General features: G+C 54.3%; 7 protein-coding genes across 7 annotated transcripts; 5 read left to right on the top strand and 2 right to left on the bottom strand.

Annotated features, from left to right (window-relative positions):
• Window positions 1-1,205: 1,205 nt before the first annotated feature.
• B0T26DRAFT_673363 (Alpha/Beta hydrolase protein) lies at window positions 1,206-3,209 on the top strand (the record flags this gene model as incomplete). The annotated part of the gene is made up of 4 exons (XM_060439586.1): window positions 1,206-1,413; window positions 1,546-1,613; window positions 1,670-1,895; window positions 2,143-3,209. The coding sequence occupies 4 exons, from the start codon at window positions 1,206-1,208 to the stop codon at window positions 3,207-3,209; spliced, it is 1,569 nt and encodes a 522-aa protein (XP_060301754.1).
• Window positions 3,210-4,267: 1,058 nt separating this feature from the next.
• Window positions 4,268-4,981, bottom strand: B0T26DRAFT_749056 (uncharacterized protein; the record flags this gene model as incomplete). Its single annotated transcript, XM_060445048.1, has 1 exon — window positions 4,268-4,981. The coding sequence occupies one exon, from the start codon at window positions 4,979-4,981 to the stop codon at window positions 4,268-4,270; it is 714 nt and encodes a 237-aa protein (XP_060301753.1).
• Window positions 4,982-9,360: 4,379 nt separating this feature from the next.
• On the top strand, window positions 9,361-11,918 carry B0T26DRAFT_187038 (uncharacterized protein). The gene is made up of 5 exons (XM_060433653.1): window positions 9,361-9,706; window positions 9,792-9,901; window positions 9,971-10,100; window positions 10,160-10,955; window positions 11,029-11,918. The coding sequence occupies exons 1-5, from the start codon at window positions 9,551-9,553 to the stop codon at window positions 11,634-11,636; spliced, it is 1,800 nt and encodes a 599-aa protein (XP_060301752.1). The 5' UTR covers window positions 9,361-9,550; the 3' UTR covers window positions 11,637-11,918.
• Window positions 11,659-12,121, top strand: B0T26DRAFT_699606 (uncharacterized protein). The gene is made up of 2 exons (XM_060441483.1): window positions 11,659-11,680; window positions 11,733-12,121. The coding sequence occupies exon 2, from the start codon at window positions 11,734-11,736 to the stop codon at window positions 11,968-11,970; it is 237 nt and encodes a 78-aa protein (XP_060301751.1). The 5' UTR covers window positions 11,659-11,680; window position 11,733; the 3' UTR covers window positions 11,971-12,121.
• Window positions 12,122-13,361: 1,240 nt separating this feature from the next.
• B0T26DRAFT_800531 (uncharacterized protein) lies at window positions 13,362-14,231 on the top strand (the record flags this gene model as incomplete). The annotated part of the gene is made up of 3 exons (XM_060447004.1): window positions 13,362-13,568; window positions 13,649-13,722; window positions 13,897-14,231. 3 exons carry the CDS (start codon window positions 13,362-13,364, stop codon window positions 13,982-13,984), a joined length of 369 nt encoding a protein of 122 aa, XP_060301750.1. The 3' UTR covers window positions 13,985-14,231.
• A 4,569-nt stretch (window positions 14,232-18,800) lies between these two features.
• On the bottom strand, window positions 18,801-19,717 carry B0T26DRAFT_637032 (uncharacterized protein; the record flags this gene model as incomplete). The annotated part of the gene is made up of 2 exons (XM_060436892.1): window positions 18,801-19,210; window positions 19,285-19,717. 2 exons carry the CDS (start codon window positions 19,715-19,717, stop codon window positions 18,801-18,803), a joined length of 843 nt encoding a protein of 280 aa, XP_060301749.1.
• A 106-nt stretch (window positions 19,718-19,823) lies between these two features.
• On the top strand, window positions 19,824-21,455 carry B0T26DRAFT_768919 (uncharacterized protein). The gene is made up of 3 exons (XM_060446512.1): window positions 19,824-20,405; window positions 20,475-20,692; window positions 20,747-21,455. Exons 1-3 carry the CDS (start codon window positions 20,195-20,197, stop codon window positions 21,284-21,286), a joined length of 969 nt encoding a protein of 322 aa, XP_060301748.1. The 5' UTR covers window positions 19,824-20,194; the 3' UTR covers window positions 21,287-21,455.
• Window positions 21,456-21,739: the final 284 nt, after the last annotated feature.

Below are 21,739 nucleotides of genomic sequence, written 5' to 3'. Positions count from 1 at the left end.
GACTCATTACTTACTAGTACTTTCTTGCAGGCCAAGATTATATACAAATGCAAGTACCTCTATGTACTACCATTTTACCACCTAGTCATACGATCCTTGGCCTCTAACACATCTTGCATTCGCCTTACCATGGAATCCACGTACTCATTGATTTTCGCTTGGCTCAGCCGCCTCCATCCCTCCAACGCTAGGTCCATGATATCTACAGTACAGCATCATCGAACTGAGTAGCGGGGGCGAGAGGTAGTGCGGGGAGTGGCGGTGCCAGTTTGTTGATCTTGTACCGGCTGACAAGGTGGTCCGCACCTTCAACAGCTGGGCGCCAGTATGCCTTTGTGGCCTTAGGCGTGGCGGCCTAGGGCACCGTTTTCCCCGTCTGCAGGTCCAGCGCGGCGAGCCTAGCAATAGGCATTAGCGGCCTCTCTACAACCGTCAGTCCACCACCGAGCTCCGGTAGATCTGCCGTATGTGCGTGGTGCGAAGCCTGTGAGGGCAACGTGAATAGCTTGAACAAGGTCCTCAGCCTCGCTGAAGTTTGCTGGCTGGAGGACGACCAGGATGGAAGTCACGGGTTTCGTATCGCGGAAAACCGGGTGGCGCAGCAAAATGGTCTGTGCTCAGCCCTCGTCTCCGCTCAATGAAGGCTGCGTTGTCGTATCTCGTGTTTCCCGGGAAAACCGCGTCATCCGCTAGCCGCCGAAAAGTGGTTCTGTGCTCAGCCCCGGTCTCCACTCCGACTTTGATCAATGAAAGGCTCCTGGACAGCCGGGACAATTAGCAGTTGCCGTGACGGCAGACGCTTCTTGGATCAGGAAGAAGCTATCATCTGCCTGGTTTCTCTTCTTTTACTGACGTCAGCTCGCCTATGATCGATAGAGGGGCTCGGCCTGGAGTGACGCCGGCAAGCATGGCCAGAGTTGGACGTCCACTGGTTTTCCGAATTCTGGTTCATGTTCTCGTCTTTCGTATGTTTTCAGAACTTGCATGACGAGGCTCGAGGCCGCAAGGGCAAAATTCCCCGGCTCTGTGGTCAACCTCCTTGCGTCTTTAGGAAGCAAATGGGAGAGCTACTCGGGACTTAAAAAGAGAACAGATCCCCGCCGAGGGCATATGGAGGACAGGACGGTAATCTCGTCTACTTTTAGCCTCTTTCCATACTTGCCAGTCTTGTTCCTATCTCCCCGCCTCCTTCATTCTCTCCGAGCATGTTGTCCCTCGCCGCGTTTGCCGTCTTTGGCTTCCTAGGGAGCACCGTCGCGTCACTCCCACCGCGGAGCATCCTTGAACGTCAGAACTCTGAGTGGAATGTTGGACAAGTCGTCCAGACTTCGAGTGGCCCGGTGGAGGGCCATGCATCCCACAACATCTCTGAAGTCTCTGAATACCTTGGCATCCCCTGTAGAAGTAGACAATGTGTGCATTGGCTAACTAACTCGTGGAGGGAAAATCTCCCTACTAAATGTGTGGGCGAGAGCTCCAGGGCGGGGCTAGATCCCACGTGCCCAGTCATGTGTAGTGCTACCCCGCCACATCCCCTATGCCCAGTGGGAAACCTCCGCTTCCGGCCTCCACTGAGGTTCAATGGGACGAAAGCAATCGACGGCTCCAAAAATGTGAGTATATCGGTTCAAATTCGTTCCATCGACACCTAATCACTAACATGCAATAGGGGCCATCTTGCATGGCCAGCACGACGTCGGGCCTCGCCACCAACGCGAGCGACTACGAGAAGCTTGGACTTACGCCGGCCGGGCGTGACGTGATCTTCGCACTGACAACACCTCCGGGTAATGCCAGCGAGGACTGCTTGACGCTCAACATCTGGACCAAACCACAGACCGGGGAAGCCGAGAAGGCTGTGCTGCTGTTTATCTATGGCGGAGGTTACGTGACCGGTAAGACACGAGCCATCTAGTGAACCGACATGAACCCAATGCTCACGGCTTGCAGGTAGCACCGCTGTTCCGTGATACGACGGAGCATCTCTGGCGGGCGAGGATGATGTTGTCGTCGTGACCTTCAAGTAAGACCGCTCGCTACCACCCCGCTGTCGCCTGTTAGACTAATACCGTCTCAGCTATCGCGTCTCCATTTTCGGGTTTCCGGGAAATCCCTCTACTCCGAATAATGTCGGTATATTAGATCAACGCTTGGCCGTCGAATGGGTCCGGGACAACATTAGGAATTTCGGCGGCGACCCAACTCGAATCACCCTTTTCGGTCAGTCAGCGGGTGCTTCGTCCGTCGACTATTACTCCTATGCCTGGGCCGACGACCCCGTAGTTCACGCCTTCATCCCAATGTCTGGTACGGCGATCTCCTTCGGCCAACAGACATCCGAAAACGCAACAGCGACTTGGTTCAACCTCACGACTCGCCTTGGATGTGGAGGGGCATCGGACAACCGCGACACCGTTTTCAATTGCATGCTTGAGAAACCGGCACAGGAGATCGCAAACGCTGTGCCAGTCAATCTTATCACCGACAGCGACAGCAGTCTCGCATATGGACCAGCTATCGACGAGACGGTCATCTTTTCGGACTACTTCACACGAAAGCCCGCCGCGCGGCCATTTCTCATTGGCCACGCGGATTTTGAGGCAGGTCTCTTCCGACTTCTCGCTCCGAGCTTCCCAGACGAGATCTGGGCGATCGCCAACCAGAATACATTCGTGTGCCCGTCTGCCATCAGATCGGCGCTATCCTTAGCCTTTGGGAATCCGACGTGGCGGTACAGATACTTTGGCGACTTTCCCAACCTTGTTCTGACAAACACACCACCGAGCGGTGCTTGGCACGCTGGGGAGCTGCCTTTGCTTTTCAATACAACCCTAGTTTCGAGTGGTGTGGTGGCGGACACGCCTGCAGAGGTTCAAATCGGCAAGTACTTCCGCGGAGCCTGGGCTACTTTTGCGAAGGACCCTGTCATCAAATACGGCTGGCCGCAGTACTCACCAGACACGTCTTCGCTGATCCGAATAGCCTACAACAGTCAGACTGGCCCTAACCTTGCTACGGGGAACATGTACGACATCGGCTGTCCAGGCCTCGGACCTGCTGCGCCGAACGGCTCGTCATCCCCAAACGGCACGCAGACTATGGGTACGGGCTCATCGCCGGCCGGGGCTAATGGGACTATGGGGTTTACTGCCGACATTTTTCTCGTTGTCGCTTTCATCTCAGCGTTCGGCATACTACTAGCTTATTAGTTAGGGCCGATAGATCTGTTTCAAGTACGTCTACGACTTCAGGGGCACTTCAGGGTCGAAAGAGATATATCCAGGACTTTTACCAGAGCCAAGCTTTCAGGTGGAGGAGGCCAGGCCAGGAGATAGGCCACGTGCCCGACGCGGACACATTGGGAGACGGAAGAAGCCGGGCTGCTGATAAGTGTTGAAAGGGGAAAATGGCGTCGAACAAAGGGGTTCACTGAAACAACAATCAGATTCGCCAATAGAGCTGCAGCTAAAAAGAGCAATTGGCAGTCTGTCCAGATCCTACCCTCTCCGTTCCCAATTGGCTCATTCGTCATCATCATCGTCATCAATACAATGGGCGAATAAAAGCCCAAGGAACGTGTATTGCCCTCATTGGCTCTCAAGAGCGCTAACCTTGGGTAGCGAGCAGCACTCTTGCTCCTCGTCGCCCCAAGCGTGGGCCCGTCGCGGTCTAGCAGCGGCCGCGCTACCTCGAGCCGGCCCGACATCACCACCTCCACCAAAAAGGCCTGCCCCGGCCACCCGCCGCGCGCGTTCAGGTCCGCGCCGTTCTCCGGCAGTACGCGCATCGACCCCAGCGTGCCCGCCTCGGCCGTGTGGTAAAGCGCCGGCCGCTAGCTGCTAAACTTGCGCCCGCCGTACGACACGGCTGCGCTGCTCTTGATCAGCAGCCCTGCCACCTCCACCTAGTCCGCCCGCACTGCGCTCATCAGCGTGCGTCCTTCCTCGTCCACGCCGTTAACGTTAGCACCCTGCGCCAGCAGGTCCTTAACCTACGCCGCCTTGCCGATGGCATGCGCCTGGCAGAGCGCCGAAACCTGAATGGCGCGCCGCGCGCATCTCCGCGCTTTTGACCACGCACGCCACTTCCATGGCGAACAGGCAGGGCCAGGACGGCTGAAGTCGACCGGGGTCGGGGTACGGGCGAAGTCTAAGTGTATGCTGCGCAGGTTGGGCGCGAAGGGGATGGGCGCATTCGGGACTCGCCCGGTTGACATCTTGTACTCCCGCTCCGAGTGCTTACAGAGAGCAAGCCCGAATAGACTCCATCAATTTGTGTCATCAGAACCCTCAAGCCAGGTGATGGTACCATCAGAGTGTTTGTGAAAGTATTCGCCACTTCCGTTGTCCAATGTCCAGTAGTCTTTCGCTCGGCTCCTCCGTCTGGATGATGCGTGAGACGGTGACAAGGCCTTTCGTTTATGCTTACTACTAGGAGCGCAGTCGTTCGTGGGTGGGAGAAACTCCGATGAAAAGTCGGACTCGTCTTGATCTTGCTGGCCTTCATGGACGTACTCGGCGGGGCCGAGTCCCTCGTCTCTCCCTTGCTGGCCATCCCGTGGGAGATAGTCGGCAAGAGCAAGTTCTTCGTCTTGGGATACAGTGTTGTCGTCGGTGTCAGGTGGGAAAGACGGTTCCTCGCTGGCGCCGTGTCCGGGCATATCATGCTCATCCCAATAAGGCCCGTCTGTTTCCTCACTTCGTCCTTGCACGCTGTCGGTTCTGTTGCTTTTGCGCCTCTTGCCGCTGCTGGTCGCGGATCCATCAGATGGTGGTTGGCGAGACTTCGCCGCCTCGGAGGCTCTCTTCCTGCTCTCCTCCAAAAGGCCGTCCAGGGAATCCCGGATCTCTTTTAGCCGCTTGTCCTTCCCCCAGTCGATGATGTTCCGGACGTACTTGCGGAATTCGATATAGTGCTCGGGCTCTTGAAGTAAGAAGCTCTTGATATTTGCCATGTAGTAGTCCGCTCCTCGTGCTTCCATGAGATATAGAGTCGTGCCTCTGTGCCGCTCATAGCGATGGAGAATGCGGCGCTATTGATTTGCTGGACATCATCGCTCTTATAGCGCCTCAGCTCGCGGTTGAGGCGCTTGGCGATATTAACACAGGAGACTGACTCGCCAGGCTATAGATCATAAAATAATGTGGATTGGAAGTACTTCTCCACTTGAGGTTCTCTAGCGCCTATAGTAAGTTCTTATAATGTAGCGTCGTGCCGCACCTGATCTACCGACGGGCCGGGGGACTCACGGTCCCTGCGTATATAATTGACTAGGTCGGCGATCTATTTAGGGAATTGCTGGCGGGAAGATCGAATGAAGATGTTATTGGCGGCCAAGTTGAGATCTCGGTAATCAGGATCTCCGACGAGGCGACTCGAAAACGATCGACTCGAACTGGCGGTACCATCGGTACAATCTGATGGCGCGACCGAACTGGAGCGTGAAGCTCGGTACGACCGGGATCCAGTAGAAGCCGGCGTCGACGGCACCAGCGTTTCACTCAGATCAGATATATCTATCAGATCGATCAAATCGATCAAACAGATAAGGCCCTTCCGGTCATCAAACAGATCAGATATCAAGGTCATATTTGTTTGACTATCTGACAGATAAATGAGGGCATTCGGAGCCCGGATTAACTAGTAATTCCAGCTCCAGCCAGATTTGTGACCCGGATAATTGTTGATCCGGACCCGGAAGGGGTCGTTTCCGACCGCCGCCCCCGAATTCCCCCCCAACTTTACTCCTGCCGCGCCCTCAGCCGCACCCTCACGCGTGCCCTCAGCCAAGCCCCGGCCCCCACCCGAGCCCTCAGCCAAGCCCTCCCGATTGAAGCTATCGCGATGCATCGATCCCGGTCACGGAGCCCTGCAACAAGCGTTGCTGCCAGACGCTCGCGATCTCCCGGCCCGAGCCGTCAGCAGTCGCTATTCTCCCAGATACAGTCACGGCCTCAACCCATCGAAGAGCAGGTTGCCACCGCCCTCAGTGCCGCGCCCGTCATCGAGGGCTACATCGAAGACCTCTATCGTATCAGCTGGGGCAACAAGCATTACGTACTGGCCTCTCAGATCTACAAGAAGTCATCTCGCGGCCGTAATTACAAGCTGGGTCAAGGATCACGGATGGTTCCTAGCCGCCATCACGGCCAACGGTGCCCTCCAGCCCGGCGGAGAGGTCTGGTGCTGCATGTATTGCGACCGTCGGAAGAAACACACTACCTTCGATGCTTCCTCTACATCATCGCCATCTACACATCTGGCTAAGGAACATTCTGTTTTCCGGCAAGGGGAGAAGCATGCTGATCGTCCTGATGTGTTCGCGATGCAGCAAATAGCTTCACGGATCCCCACGGCCAAAGATCTAGCCGCAAAGCACCTTGCCGTTGCATTCATCGTCAATTCCGACAATCCCTTCACTACCTTCGAAGATCCCTACCTCAAGAGCTTCCTGAAGCTGTTCAACCGAGAGCTCGCCGCTACTGTTGCCTTGGGGAGGAATACCTTGACGTCGATAATGATGGAGATATTCAGGGAGCAGAAGACGGTTATTCAACGTGAACTTCAGGATTCCCTTTCCTCCATCCACATCAGCTTCGACCTCTGGACCTCCCCAAGCCGCCTGGCATTCGTTGCTGTATTCGCCCACTTCCTCAACAGCAAGCAACAGTATACGAGCCGGCTCATTGCGTTCCGACAGCACCCCGGCGTACACAGCGGCGAGAACATCTCCAATACCCTCTATAACATCCTCCAAGACTGGGATATCCCGCGAAAGCTTGGATTGATCGTTTGCGATAACGCCTCGAATAACGATACATCCTCCGGGCCCTATACCCTCGGCTCATCCCTAGGATAGACGAGATGGATGTCCTACATCGTCGGATGCGATGTTTCGGCCATATCTTGAACCTGGTTGCGAAGGCATTCCTCTTTGGCGATGATGCCGATACTTTCGAGCTCGAGTCAGATTCGTTGGAGATCTTGGAAGAACACACACAGGCCCTCGGCCATTGGCGCCGCAAGGGGCCGATCGGCAAGCTTCATAATATCGTCAAGTTCATCCGGGCCTCACCTCAACGCTCCGAAGCCTTTCGTGAAGCAGCGGAAGCTGAGGATCATGATGACCTTCACGATTCTTTCACGCTGCATGCCGAATCAACAGCCGAACTGGAGCTAAGGCAAAACAACGCCACAAGATGGAACTCGACCTTCCTTATGATCGACCGTGCCTGGAAGAAACAACGGGACCTGAATGCCTTCATCAACCAGCTACAGCTCGACCCTGCCGTTACATCAAGGATCGATCCTAAAGATATCCTTAATGCCGACGATTGGCGTTTGCTTGCAGAGATCCGGTTGATCCTCGAGCCGATCTATCTATTGACGATGAGGGCTCAAGGCCACACCGAGGGCAACGGATACGGGCAGTTGTGGGAGGTCCTGATCGGAATGGAGTACATCCTGGAACAGCTCGAAGACTGGAAGGCACTTTACCTTCCGGATTCCGAAGATCTAGCTGCAGAATCGATCAGTTTGCAGGCTAGCTTGGCCGAGCCCGATCCATTCGATTCACCGCCCCCGCCGCCCCGGCCTACGTACCGTCGTACCCGTCGCCAACGTACATCCCGGCCGGCATCACGGCATGAAGGCCGGGCATCGAGGTATCAAGAAGATGCCTTACCTCGGCATGCTGCAGCCGAGTATATCAGGGTCAGCGGCATCGTGAATATGCAGCCCGACGAGAGGGCATTCATCCGGGCATCGATCAACAACGCCTGGGTTAAGCTCGACGAATACTACAACCTACTCGGCGATTCACCCTTATTTGCAGCCGCCGTCATCCTCCATCCCGAGCTTGGGTTACCCTTCCTCGAAGGGGCCTGGAGCTCCCAAGAACACTCGCGGTGGCTCGGGCCAACGAAGCTGGCCGTCAAGGCTTAACTTCGAGAATTGGTATCCAGACCCTCAATTGCCCCCCGAATCCCTGTCAGCATCACCGTCACCAATGCCTTCACAACTATCTTCGGCTTCATCAACAACATCACAACATCCCAAACGGGAAACAGGCAGGCTCAAGCAGTGGATCAATACCCGAATAGTACGACCTTCAGATACCCAGGGCGAGCTGGAGAAATATTACCAACTGGCCCCTCAAGAATGCCCCGATCCCATCCAATGGTGGCTGGATCACCAAAGCAGCTTTCCCCGGTTGAGCCGATTTGCATTGGACCTTCTAGTCGTCCCGGCCATGGCAGATGACCCTAAACGGACTTTCAGCCAAGGGAAGTTAACGGTGACATCCCAACGGCACAGGCTCGGTGAAGGACGCATTGAGGCTCTACAGATGTTGAAGAACTGGCTGAAGAACAACGTTATCCAGCTCGGAGGGCTCAGCACGGGTTGAGCCCGGCCGGGAATGCTCTCACTTACCTTTTTTGATCAGATATCTGTCAAATCTATCAAATCAAACAGATAATGGTCCCGTATTCATCGGTCAAATCAGATATGGGCCCATATCTGCTCTGTTTGATCTGAGTGAAACGCTGATTCTAATCTCAAGCTCCATCTTCTCAAGAGCGTGAGGGAGGTGGACATACCTGAGGCTCTGCAAAGCAAGTCATTGTGTACAATGAGTTCTCTGCTCTTTGCAATTGACAGTCTCATTATGTCTGCCATTCAGAGCGTACTAATCTGAGTCGGCCTGAATTTCATCCCCCTTCCTGGTACCTGCCACACACAGTTCACGAGTGTGGATTGTGCCCCAGTCCCCGCATGCAGCCTCTCCCCGCGTCCCAGCAGATGACTGGCCTCTGTCGAAGAACGCGCCCACCCATCCACCCCAGCATTTCATCATGAACTCTCTAAATAGAACAACGCTGCGAAGGTAGTTCAAGTTTCAACCCCGTGTGCTATGGGCAACTCCGGTGGCTTCCAGCCTGAAACTTGGCGCGATACTGTGCCGCTGGGTCTGTGTGGCAAGTGCATTTGGTGGGTGGTCAGACAATGGCGCTCCAGACGAGGCTGTTGGTCTCTATCCCCCGCGCCGTCCCCCGCGCCGTTATCATGGCGACTGCCAAGCCAAGCCACCGGAACAACACGCGGATCCTACTCGTCGATTTCAAAAGCCTCATGCCGCACTGCCACCACCTGGGGTCATCCAACATGACTGGCGCACCGGCAATGTTCCCAGGTTGGGGGCGTTGGCCATTGGGCTGATATGCATTCATGTGGGAAGCTGCCTTCCTACGTGCTTTACGAGGAAGGGGTTTGGCTGCGTGATGACACAAACCAAGAATAGACCCCAAGAGTGGCCGGCTGGTGAAGCTGTGCCGTTAGGGGCTGCAAGATGGTAGCGTTCATTGGCGAGAGGCTGAAAGCCCTGTGTTCCTTCCAGAGCCTTGTCGGAGACAACAAAATGTAGTTCTAGTACACTTCTTATCTGGACGGGTTTCCTGCACATAAATATTGGACAATGGCATTTAGGTTTGCACTCTAACACCAGCAAGAGACGGGCAGTCTGAACCACTCGAACCAAACCACCGCCATCATGGGCGCGTACGTGTCCCTCGGCGAGTGCAAGTCCCACTACAACAAGGCAGTTAACTGCACATACAACTTCACTTCCCCGGACCGGGACAAGCATATGGTTGGCGGCTTTGGGAGGCACGAAGTCCCTACCGACCCAGATGTTGCCGGAGTTGGCGTACGCACCCCCTCGTCGTCCAAGTCATTCTAGTTCTATTGTTTACCTAGGCACCTAATTAACCGTCACGTTTACGTGCTCGCAGATCGTATACGCCTTCATTGGCGTGACATCGTTCGCACTTTTCCTGAGCATCTTGCATGTGTTCTGGATGATCTCCAAAATGACTCCGTTGAAGTCGCGATATCCTCGAAAGTAAGATTGCCGACCGACACCTACCTCTCTTGCCATACCGTGGATTTAACAGTGTATACCTCGCACCAGCGAATCCGAGTATCGAAAGAGCCAGCGTGCCGGCGGCCTCAGTGTTTCCGTCATCTGCGAGAAGCTCGTCATGGCCTGTAGCGACCAGCAAGTGTTCACAGGGGGCGCCTATGCCATCACGCTGAGATATGTACGTCTCCCCTTCCCTCCCCCTTTTCTCCACTTGGTGGCTCACAACAATGACAACAGTGGAAAGGATGCGAGATCACCGCCTACCACTACAACATCATCTCCAACATGATGATTCTCACCTGCGCGACGCACCTCATGTCCGTGACCATCGTGCGCAACTACTGGCGCTACCCCTGGCTCGGCCTCCTGCGCATCCTGATCGTCACGGGTCTATTCATCGTCACTGGCATCATCCTGTCGAACCAGAACGCGCAGACAGACACATTCATCAAGCTGCCCTTCCCCACCGCGATCCCCCCGGACAACCAGATCGAGAACCTCATGTTCCTGCCGGCGGCGTGCTTCCAGAGCAACAATTCGCTCCTCATCTCCACGTTAGGCGACTCGACCAAGACGCCCGAGCAGTCCAAGAAGACGCTCATCTACAGCCAGCCCGGCAACCGCATCCAGGGCTGGAACCTGTTTCTCATCATCCTGTTCTGCTACTGCGCCGCCTTCCTTGTCGACGTCGTGCGCTTCTTCCGCCGCGGCATCGGCAAGGAGCCGCGCGGGCGGCGCGGCGACTTCGCCGCCAAGCGCCTCCGCTTCTGCGCCGCGCCGGGAAGGGCTCTGAAGCTGGTAGTCAAGATCTTCTTCTGCCTGTATCTCCTTGGCGGCATCGGCGTCAGCGCCGCCGCCGTCATCCTCTCGGGCCTGTACATTAACGGCCTGCGCGCGTGGGCCAAGAATACGGGCTGGCTGGAGGTGAGCGAGGGCGGGCAGAGCGCCGAGGACGATGCCACGTCGTTCGGCCAGCTGGTTCCAATCTTCCTGTGTCTTTTGATTGTCTTCAGCATCGCGCAGACCATCACCGGTGAGCTACGCACCCTATCCCTTTCTTATGTGTACCTCCTTTTGGTCGCTGACTTCATTCGGGCTGTGAACAGAAATGAACAAGAGATACAGCGAAAAGGTGTACGCGGAAGATGGCACGGTCATCTACGACCCCAGCACCAGCAAGCTCATGCTCCCGACACCGACGCCCGGGAAGGAAGGCATGCACGTGGCGGAGGGATCGGCCACGCCCGGAACGCCCAGGTTTGGGGGATGGCCGCTGCCGCAGCAGCAGCAGCAGCAACCGTCAAGCCATTATTTCATGAATAATGGAAACCACAACCATCAGGGCGGCAGCACTCCGCCGATCCGGCCGGGCCCGCGCCCCCAGCAGAGCCCGCGCCCCCAGCAGAGTCCCAATCCGCAACAACAATCGTCAACCCACTCCTTCATGAATGTAAACCACAGCCCTCAAGTCGGCACTCCGCAGTCGCATCACCATCAGAGCCCCAATCCACAGCAGAGCCCACACCCCCATCAGAGCCCTAATCTACAGCAACAGCAGCCGTCCAACCATTTTTTCATCAATGGAAATCACAGTCCTCCGGTCGGCACTCCGCACCACCAGACTCCCAATCCGCACCATCAGAGTCCCAATCCGCACCATCAGAGTCCGAATCCACAGAACAACTCGAGATTCCTGCAGAGCCCACGTCATTGAAATTGCACTAAGTTCTAACAATGAAGCAACGGTTTCGTTTTGTCCTTCCCTGATGTTAATTAGCCATGATGATGAGAGAATTGAAGTTTTGCGCACCATGGTTGACATGTTTCCCGTGGTGAGGATATTGAGTTCCCTGGTCGGTATTGTTGAATTGTTTGTTGGATCGAAAGGGGGGGTTCAGATTGTAATAATGCTGTTAATGACTCTAGCTTCTATTAGTTACTTCTTATTTTCCAAAACTGTTACACCATTAAGCTTGGATTCCTTGTATCATTGTGTCTTGCTGATCAGGGGCTCAGGGGCCGGATCCCCAGACCAGTGCACGCAATAGTGCCTTTTTCTCTGTTTCATTGGCTAGCCGGCTATGTATTCCTGTGCCTGTACTGTGTAAGGATCTCCTTAGTGTTGTTTTTGTGGTTGTTGTGTTGTGGTGCTTTTTCACCGCTTTATTGCTTGATGTTCGGTATTTCTTACGAAAGGGCGAAAGTCGGCCCGAGATGCGCAACTATTCGTCCGTGAAGAAAACAATTTTGTGGCCGTGCTCTGAGACTTGTTTGTCGTTACCAAAATGATCGGCGTTCGTTAACTCCGACACCAGTCGCATCGCCTGTCCCTTGCAGTTGCCGCGGACATCGACACGTGAATATTAACTCCGCGGATATAATTAGGCACCAAATCCTTTCAGCTCCGGGCCCGGGGGAGGGTGTATTAAGAGGCTTCCGCTTCCAACCCCGTCCCTTGGGCCGCATCAGTATTACTATTTTTGTCAAATAACTGGTTGGCCAACATAATTACCTAACTTAATAAAATATACGTACGCACGATAGGGCCTCGCAAGAACGTGTTCGTCTCTAATACAACTATGGAATCCCAAACCCAAAACAGTTGGGAACGAGGAACTTAGGGTGCGCTCCGTCGCGCGCTCCTACGTCGTCGTCGAGAGGAACGTGTGTCGCGTAACTACCAGTGATTTTGCACGTGCATACGTGACTTTTTGGAAAAGAAAAGTTTGAGGAACGAGACACGCGTGTCAAAAAGGACATGCTGCTTTTAGTATGATTCAGGGAGCTAAAAATAGCCGTAGAGACGGGTTGTTTTTTCCGATTTTACTGTAAAAGACCAAAGCCCAGCCGCCAGAAGAGTCCTCCCAATTGTGTGACCAACCCTAACCCTACTTACAACCAGATGGTGGGGTTCTTAGCCCGGGCAGGCGCACGGGGCACCGTCATTAGACCGCCTTTTCCACAGAACCTGCGGGCGCAGGCCTTTCCTTCGTTGATTCGGATGTAATTAATGGGACTAAAATAGGGTGCTGCATCAGAAGCCTAGTTTACGGGTCTTAGCTGAAGCCGGGACTTTCCAGGTCTCCGACTAACTTCTCCTTACATTCTCCATCTTTCTGCTCCTTTCTCCTCGCTGTGGAGCCCGTCTCTGCAGCCCATCGAATGCCCCACCCCACACACTCCTCGGCGCCTCCCCTTGACGCGATCACTTGTCCCATCGATCTCATCAAGGAAAGCTTACAGACTCGCTGTGTGCGCCGATACCGAGGTACCATGCTCCAGAAGTGCGTTTTTAGGGAGGGTTTCCTTCCGTTCGCTTGCTCCGATTTCTGTCTCCTGCGACTTCCCCTGTTCTGTGCGCGAAGAGCCCAATGTCAACAGCATTAATTTGCTCCGAGACTACCGGCTCCGGAGACCCTGGCGTCGGGCCCATGCCAAAATGGCGACGGAATATGGACTGTGGACGGTACATCTCGAAAATACCGCGGGTCCCTCCGAGTCCGGGACCTGCTCGATGGACCGGACTCATCGAACCATTTGCGGCATGGTGTTCCGCAACAACGCACCCAAGATTGAAAGGGCGGCACATATCCGACCAAAGTTTATGGAATGGAGAGAAACCTGTGGGCCGTTGCAAGGTCTTAGGGTGCGCAGCGGCATCGGAGATGTTTGTCATAATTCAGCATCACCTCGTTTTGCTTGGTTTCCGCTACTCTTCAATTGTAGTTCGCCTGCCTTTGCGGCGGCCCAGTTCTCGGCCTGCTGTCGTTCATAGCGGTCACCTCTCCCCCATTGCCCATGTATGTCCGGGTCTATTCCCCCTCCAGACCTCGGCTTTTCCTTCTCGACAGACTTCGTTAGAGCAGTACCGTCGGTTTTCTTGTGCTGCCCGCTAGAATCCATGATTGCACAACCCTCACAAAACGGCGCCGACATAGACATACCGTCATCTAGAAATCTGCTCATTCACTCAGTGGCACCACAATCGCCACCCGGAACGGACATGAGATCGGGTCCGGATTTAACAACGGCCTCAGGCATGTTCAGAGCATGTGCGAGTAGGCCCAGAGCATGTGCGAGCATGTGCGGCAGGCATAGTTAAGGTGGTGGCAATCTACTAGCAAGGTCACCTCCCTTACGGAATACGAGATCCTTAGTACAAATCCATTACGGCTGTGCACAAGCGCCTCACTATTTAGGCTAAAAGTAGGGGGTAGGCGGTAAGGCAGGACCAAATTAGAACCTGATTAAGCTATGAGCAGTGAGACGGAATTAGGGCGTAATTAGCTACCGGCGGTGAGTCACTGGGACGAAAAATAGGACCCTAAGTGAGCCTAGGTATATATAGCCGAAGATGAAAATTCTTAAACTCTTACAACTCTTATTCTTAGAAGTCACCTGTCAAGTGTTCATAAGCCTTAGACTGATTACTAGGCTCCATCTCTAAGCCGAAATGGATTCGATTTTCGCAAACGCACGAGTAGCAAAAAGCGAGCAAGCACGTCTCTCTATAGTACCGCTGCCAAATGAACTAGCAAGAAAACCGCTTATGAAAAAACCCCAATCTATACCGCCCGTTCTTGCGTCACAATCTCTGGTTCTAGAGGCTTCTGATATTTATTTGGCAAAGCGAGAAAGAAGCGATATTCTCCTGTGATGAACCGCGCCTATTCTGGGCTAGTCATAGCTCTGAAAGTGGGGCCGGCCAATAGGGTTGACGAGACAGGCATGCGGGGCAGGGACCCGCATTTGCTCTGTGCGGTGGGGTACGGAGCAACGGTTTGGTTGGCTCTACGGGGTTGCTCTGTAGCTCTGCCAGGGAGCAACAGAGTAACGACCTAATTAGCCCACCTTAGATAGATATATACGACGGCCGTAGCCACGGTCTTAGATAGTTCTTGCTTGGTTCTTCAAGCAAGCAATACACATTCACTGCACTCATATACTTTGAGTGGCATTTCGATTTGACTGTATTACCCGTGCGATAGGAGCTTGCCCTTTGTTCTATCTTCATAATTACCAACCCCAGCATCCTGTGGAGCCCGTGCTCCCTTACGGACAGACGACCCTAACAGTCGAGTGGTTTGTAATACTAGGTCGGCTCGTTACCAAATGGATCACCCTAGTTGAGAGGTCGACCCTTGGGGACGGTCTTATCCGGCTCCTGCATCTGTGCCCAACGCCTTCCCGCATCCTACCAGTAAAATTAGTAGGGGAAAACGCGGAAGGGAGTTCCAAACGAAAAGAAAGAGACATACCCGCTGCTTACGAAGGTACCAGACTGGCTCACAGCCTCAACCTCCACGACAACCCCATTGTTTCCTTCCTCGTAATACTTCTAGAGCATCTCGTGCGTGCAGAGCAGACCGTACTACTTGTTGAACCGCCCTGAGCAGTAGGGAAGTAGTGTTTGAAAGGGGTTTTCCGCTGTTGGAAGGGAAATCCTTTCGTGTTATTGAACGAGCAGGTCGAGGGCCTAGCGAGTGATCTCCATAGGGCAGTCACTCAGCCACTTCATCTTAACGTATTTCTTTCGAACCGCACTGAAGGATGACGAGTTAGCCTCTTTCCACGCATCATGATTCTTCTACATATGCCTCCGTATAGCCTCAGCGAGGTCGACGAGCGTAGAGCGGGCTGACAGCCGTAAGACTTAACAGAGTAGTTGTTGCTCGGCGGCGGCGGCCCGGGCGGCGACGCGCCGGCCCCGCGTCTCGAGGACTTGATTGATTTCCCCACGGTGCGCGGGCACATGGCGCTCCTCGCTGCGGGGGCACCGCCGCCTGCTGTGGTGGAGGAGCCAGTCGTGAAGGGGGAGAAGCAAGATGAAAGGTCGGCTGTCAAGATGAGCAGGGCTGATTCGTCGCTGGGCGAGGTAGTGCGGCTAGCCAAGCAGTTTGCAGTCGGGAAGAGGAAGACTGCCGCCGCGTGTGCGCGAGGGGGCGTGTTGAGGCGGGAGAGAAGGAATGACAAATCAAAGCGGAGTGAGATTGATGACCGGAAACACGTTTGGTGGGATTTACGGCCTGGCATACTGGCATACACGGGCGAGAGTATTCTTTGTGAAAAGGACGCTGTGACGCCGTCATCTGACTGATTTAGCGTTGGGAGTTCCGGGCTTTCTTTTTTTCTCCTTTTTGTTGCTTTCTCATATTTTGCTGTTTTCTCCTCTTTGTTGCTTTTTTTTTTCCTTGCTTTCTCCTTTTTGTTGCTCTCTTCGTTTGATTGCTTTCTCCTTTTAATTGCTGTCCCCTTTTTTCAAATCCTTTCATCTCCTTTGTTTTCGAGTTTCATGTCAACTTTTCAAGCACAAATACATGCCCTTATAGTCACGAGTTCGATGACACACAAGTCACTTACCTACCTACCTATTTAGACTCACGCCGCTGTCCCAAGTCTTGAGCGAATACCTATGAATGAAGGCTGTCTTGAGTGACCAATGTCTCTGACGAGCTGTGATCTGGGCACCCACGTGGCACCCTAGCGGTTCGTTATGCGCACCCAGTATGTGTCCGGGAAGCTAGCAATACAATGAATGTCGTCTGGAATTGACCCATTTCATGGAATTGGACAGGCCCTGGTTGACATGCCTCTGAGCTTCCTTCATTCTTTGTTATTTCCTTCAGAATGTCCTCATTTCATTCGGAATGCCCTCTTTCGGGCTGATTACAACGCCTCCCTTGCCTTCTCTCCATGAGTATAAGGAAGCGTTCTTTTCTGTACTTTTAGACCTATTGAGCAGACAATTCAATGCGCTGTCAACTTCGATCGCGTGCAACAATGAAGATTTTTGTACGGTAAGATTGTGAATTTCATTACCGCCGCTCACGAAACTACCTTGATCGACCGTTCCAAGCCACATAAAGTCAAAATACTACTATTCAGACTCTGGCTAGGTAGCTACCAGGCTTGAGCAGCTCAACACCGCGCTCCGCACCGCGAAATTATATCACCAAATTGCCAACTTTGCCAGGCCATACCTACGACTACCAACCTAGGTAATAACAGCCTCGGGTACTAGAGTTGCTCCCTGTAGTTCCACTATCTCTACCTAGAGCAAAGGCCGGATTTTTTGAGGGTAGCAGCAACAAACACATCGTCAAAGTCGAAACACCACCACACCAACGCATGTCCAGGGCTTTTTAACGGTTGCGACAGTCTTCATTAGGATTCATACATAATATTTGGACGAGTGGGTTAGTGGCATGGGTGTCGTATAGGTGGCGGCAAATAAAATACACGATTATACCATACAAAAAGCGGTTCTTGCATTGCCAACTACAATCAGGTGTACAAAACCACATAGTGTGCGTAGAACGGATTAATTAGTAGGGTGCCCATATCACAGCTCGTTTTCAAAGGCATGATTTTCACCTAATTCATTATTTCCTCGTTCACGTTCACTTGGACCTGTTCATTAACATTTCTCCACCACTGTTGGTCGCCCTCGTGTGTTCATGTCTTTGTTCCCAGGAATGGCTGCGGCAACCGCTCAATTGCATGTAAACGGCGACACTCGCACACTAGCCCGCAAATTGTCACAACCCACCAGCAACATACTTTGAGGTTGAGTTATAACGTTGGAAATGTGGTTTTGAACATCCTCGGTCGACGCGTTGATCCTCATCCATCTATTCCCCTCTAGCCACACGAGGTCGGCCAATAGTCGACCAGCACTGCTGTCGGACCGAGACTCGGCCAATATACTGGCGTTGGGTGGTGGTTAAGCTCCGCCGCGCTGATTGCTATCCCGAGTGCCCGAGCACCCAGTTCCACGCTCTTGATACTCTTGCCATTGCCTCGTTAGAGAGCTGCTGCACGGAGGCCGACAGCTCGGCGCGGCAAGCATCGAGTGTCTCCATATCCGAGAGTTCGTCTGCGCGACCTTTTCCTTTCTATAGAAAAAGGCAGGTAAAGGCTGGGGGGGAAGAGATGTACGGAAGGCGCAGTCAGCGCGTTTTAGCTATGTATTAAAGGACGCGTAAAGCTGGGACTGATTGCACAAAAGGGAACAGGAACAAGCTCAGCAGGCAGCCACTTTCTGACCGATTCAAGCCCACCCCATTCGACACGAACAGAAAACGATAAAAGTGCGAAGAGGGGTAGCAAAGGTTGGCGTCGCCGTTGCACCGCCGGCTCTTGCAGTCCAGCTTGCCAACGCTCATGCCACAGCAGTCCATCGTGCCAGGTACCGCGGATATTGTCGGTGCCGGGCAGTGACCTGCTGTTGCTCGTTTGGGATAATGACATTTAGATCATAATAGATCCATTCTCGGTCTTCATTCTACGTGGTATATAGCTCTACTGTTCACACTGCAATGCAACAACACCGCGACTGCTGCGTCCGCCTCCGATAGCGACTCCGAAGTGCTAGGGGCTCGAGTCTCTGAGTCTCATGGAAAGAGATGCCGCGCGTACGTCATCGGTTAATTATATGACAAGGGGGTCAAGTCTCGCAGTGATGCAGTCATTCATCCCAACGTCGGGTGCAGTCGACGCATCACTAGGCAGGAGGCACCCGCCGCTCACGACCTTGTTTGCAGTTGGGAGAAAACGGAGGGTTAATATCAAGACCACTTCGATGTTTAATATAAAATGAAAGGAGGCCTAGAGGCAGATAAAAATACAGGAATGAAAAACCGATGACCGCATTTAGGGCTAGTCTAATTATTTTCATGGGCTCTAGTCCCTGAGTGGCAGCCAGCTGCCAGTTTGTTCTCCAAACCCAGCTCATGACCCGAGCCCTCATCCCTTCCCTCGAGCTGTTCAAGTAAAAAGGCCAAAAAGACACGCAGCAAGAAGCAAGCTTGCACAATAACGACTCGCGAAATCCAGGAGTACGGACGGACGCTTTCTGGAGCTGGAAAAAGTTTCCGATTCAAATGCGGCTCGAAACAAAGACCGAAAACTTGTCCCTCTGAGCGTCGCTGGGCGGGGTAAGAACTTGCGGCAGCCACAACATCCAGTCCTCCATCAGTCTGGTAAAGAACAGGGTCGAGTGTACGCGCGTGCTGAACACCTTGCAGGACTCCCAGTACTCGGGATACCAGCCGGACTGGGCCCAGTCGAGCACGGCGACGACTTTGAGGTCCGCCCCCTCTTGGGCCACTATAATGTTGAGGACGTTGATGTCGTCGTGGGCGAAGATGGCCTGGGCCGACGCCGCTGGCAGGTCGATTCCGCACCTGTTGTCGAAGGTCCCTACAGCGGCATCCCCGTATAAAGGCCCGACCTTCTCGCCATTCTCGACAAGATGCACGTCCCGCACCGGGTGCCGTGTCAGGGTGCCTGCAGCAAAAAAGACGTCGTCAGTATGTGTCTCTTCCTGGCCCAGGCGCGCGCGAATAGTTGGGGTGACGGACCAATGTAATGGTCAGCCGCCTCTGGATGTTGCAGCTGCCTCCATGCCCACCACATCGTCCGGAATTGTTTGCACAAGGCCAGTTTATTTGTGCGGGACATTTGACCCCATTCGGCCGCCAGGGTTTTGCCGGCGACGAGCGCCATGTAGATGTACGTCTCGCCCCTATTGCTATCAACTTCCCAGCCATAGACTTCGGGGACGGGGACCGTGCCCTGGAGCTTCTTGTGGACAAACTGCTGCGTCTTGGCCTCGGTTTCGGCCACGTCCCGTCCGAATTTGACCACCAGTCCCAGGTCCCTGAATATAACAGGTTTGGGTCGGCGGGACTGGGCGTCAGCTCCGGCTTTCATCCTGACTTGCGTTGGCGTTGGGAGCGCGTCTGCCCCATGCTTCGTGATGAAGGTGCTGCCGGGAATCGGAACGAGGGGCATTTTGGGCAGGGCTTGGATGGAGGGCTAATGAATCAGAACAAGTGTGCAACGGAATGCCGAACGTGCGCGGGATTCGGTCTTATGTGATTAAAAAATCAACGAATGGGCTCGTTCAGGCCCGTGGTTCGAGAGCCTGCGGACTGCAGCCCGCGGAAATGATGTGAAATTGCGGGCTGGGGCTGATCAAGGCCATGTTGGAAACCGCAACGTGTCTTATAGACGTAGAGAAACCAAAGAGGCCCTCGATAACAAACACGGTTGCCAGAGTCTTCAGAGCTTGAAACCTGGTTTTTTGCATGTTCTCCATACGCAATGTCTAATTACCGACCCGAAGTTTCCGACGGTTAAACTATTCGGGGTACGAGGGCGCCGAGTCTATTAGAGGACGAGAATAAGTTGTTTTCTACCCCCTCTCTTCCCAAGAAAATAGGCAATCGCGACATGGTGGGTTCACCAAGTTCTCACTAACTACACGCGATGAAGCCTCCTTCAATATGGCGCCAATTCCTGGCTATTGCTCTGCTCGTCCAGTGCTGCCTCGGGCACCTCAACGTCACAAGCTCGTATTTCAACGTCCAGCGGGGCCAGCCATTTGTTATCACCTGGTCAGGCGCGTCGGGGCCTATCGACATTTTGCTGTTGCACGGTGCTTCGACGACCACCCTCCAGGCCCTACTGACCATAGCTAGTGAGTGGCGCTGTCTATCTGTCTCTGTGTCCGCTCGAATATCCTGATCACGCTCGGCCAACTGCGCAGGCAACGCGTTGGGGACGTCGTTCACTTGGACGCCGCCGCAGAGTCTCCCGTCGGACGGCATCCTAGTGTTGAAGATCTACAACTCAGACTCGCCAGACGACTACCCTGACTACTCCTCCATCTCCATCATAGCCGGGAGCGGGTCAGACTCTCCGCCAACGACCACCCCGTCGACATCGCCGCCGGTTTCGTCGACCACGCCGCAGTCGCCTTCGACGGTCCCGACGACCCCGACAACCCGCGTCTCGTCGCCCACTCCAACCTCCTCCTAGGGATCCACCGCTAGTGGCACGCATACCGTGTCATCGAGCAGCCAGACAGATACTAGCCACTCGACGTCGGGCACCTCGTCGAGTCCTGTGACCAGTCAGCCGTCTTCAACCGCCGGAGGGGTTATTGGAGGGGTCAGTGGAGGTAGTGCAGAAGGAGACAGCTCAAGCGGCGGTCTCAGCACGGGCGCCAAGGCAGGCATCGGCATCGGCGCCGCTCTGGGCGGGATTGCCGTCGTCGCCGCAATCGCCTACGTGTTCTACCGGCAGGGCAAGGCGGCCGGCGCCAAGGGGGGCGCCGACGGAACAGCAGGCGCGGCGGAGCTCAGCGAGGGCGGTAAAGGCAGCACCCTAGCTGAGCTGGGCGGCGGCAAGACCGCTGCTGAGCTCGGCGAAGGTGTTAAAGATAACACGCTGGCCGAGCTGGGTGGCGCCAAGACCGCGGCGGAGCTCGGGGAAGGCGGCAAAGACAGCACTCTAGCCGAGCTGGGTGGCAAGCCCACGGCCGAGATAGGGACGCCGGCGAACGCGGCCGAGCTGTAGCACTAGCCGCCCGTGACCGTGTCGCCTGTCTCAGACGCCACTACTCTGGCGCCCGGCGCCGACACGTACTACCCGCTGCAAGCCGTCGAGTTGAGCTCGGAGCAAGCGCCGAGGGCGCTGTAGTTCATTTGCGGGATGATTGAGACTCGAAGCTGTAGAAATTTCTAGGTTAATATATGCTTAATCGTGCATATTGTACTCCAATCTGGCTAATTATAATTTCTAGTCCACTGCCGTGAGGCTTTGTGTTTTCCTGGATCGCGGACAGTCTCGTCGAGAATCTAAGTAACATGCTGAATGCAGCGCATCTGAATACAGCCGGAAAGACTACAATAACGCGGCACACGGCCTGAAACCAGTCTAGTCTTTTCATTCGGAGCTAAGCTGATTGCTACACTGTATTTCTGAAATAGTTCACCTTGACAAATTGTTTGACAATCAGATCGACAGTGG

The sequence above is a fragment of the Lasiosphaeria miniovina genome, assembly GCF_030549165.1.
Source record: "Lasiosphaeria miniovina strain SMH2392-1A chromosome Unknown B0T26scaffold_2, whole genome shotgun sequence".
Lineage (NCBI taxonomy): Eukaryota > Fungi > Ascomycota > Sordariomycetes > Sordariales > Lasiosphaeriaceae > Lasiosphaeria > Lasiosphaeria miniovina.
The sequence above is the reverse complement of the archived record's forward strand: the minus strand, read 5'-3'. Positions and strand labels throughout refer to the sequence as shown.

Excerpts from the sequence above, each read along its gene's own strand:
- B0T26DRAFT_187038 (XM_060433653.1), top strand. The coding sequence starts at position 9,551 with ATGGGCGCGTACGTGTCCCTCGGCGAGTGCAAGTCCCACTACAACAAG. Across the intron at positions 9,902-9,970 it reads AAGTCGCGATATCCTCGAAA|CGAATCCGAGTATCGAAAGA; the intron begins GTAAGATTGCCG and ends ACCTCGCACCAG. Across the intron at positions 10,101-10,159 it reads ATGCCATCACGCTGAGATAT|TGGAAAGGATGCGAGATCAC; the intron begins GTACGTCTCCCC and ends CAATGACAACAG.
- B0T26DRAFT_699606 (XM_060441483.1), top strand. The coding sequence starts at position 11,734 with ATGGTTGACATGTTTCCCGTGGTGAGGATATTGAGTTCCCTGGTCGGT.
- B0T26DRAFT_768919 (XM_060446512.1), top strand. The coding sequence starts at position 20,195 with ATGAAGCCTCCTTCAATATGGCGCCAATTCCTGGCTATTGCTCTGCTC. Across the intron at positions 20,406-20,474 it reads GGCCCTACTGACCATAGCTA|GCAACGCGTTGGGGACGTCG; the intron begins GTGAGTGGCGCT and ends CCAACTGCGCAG. Across the intron at positions 20,693-20,746 it reads CGCCGCAGTCGCCTTCGACG|GGATCCACCGCTAGTGGCAC; the intron begins GTCCCGACGACC and ends ACCTCCTCCTAG.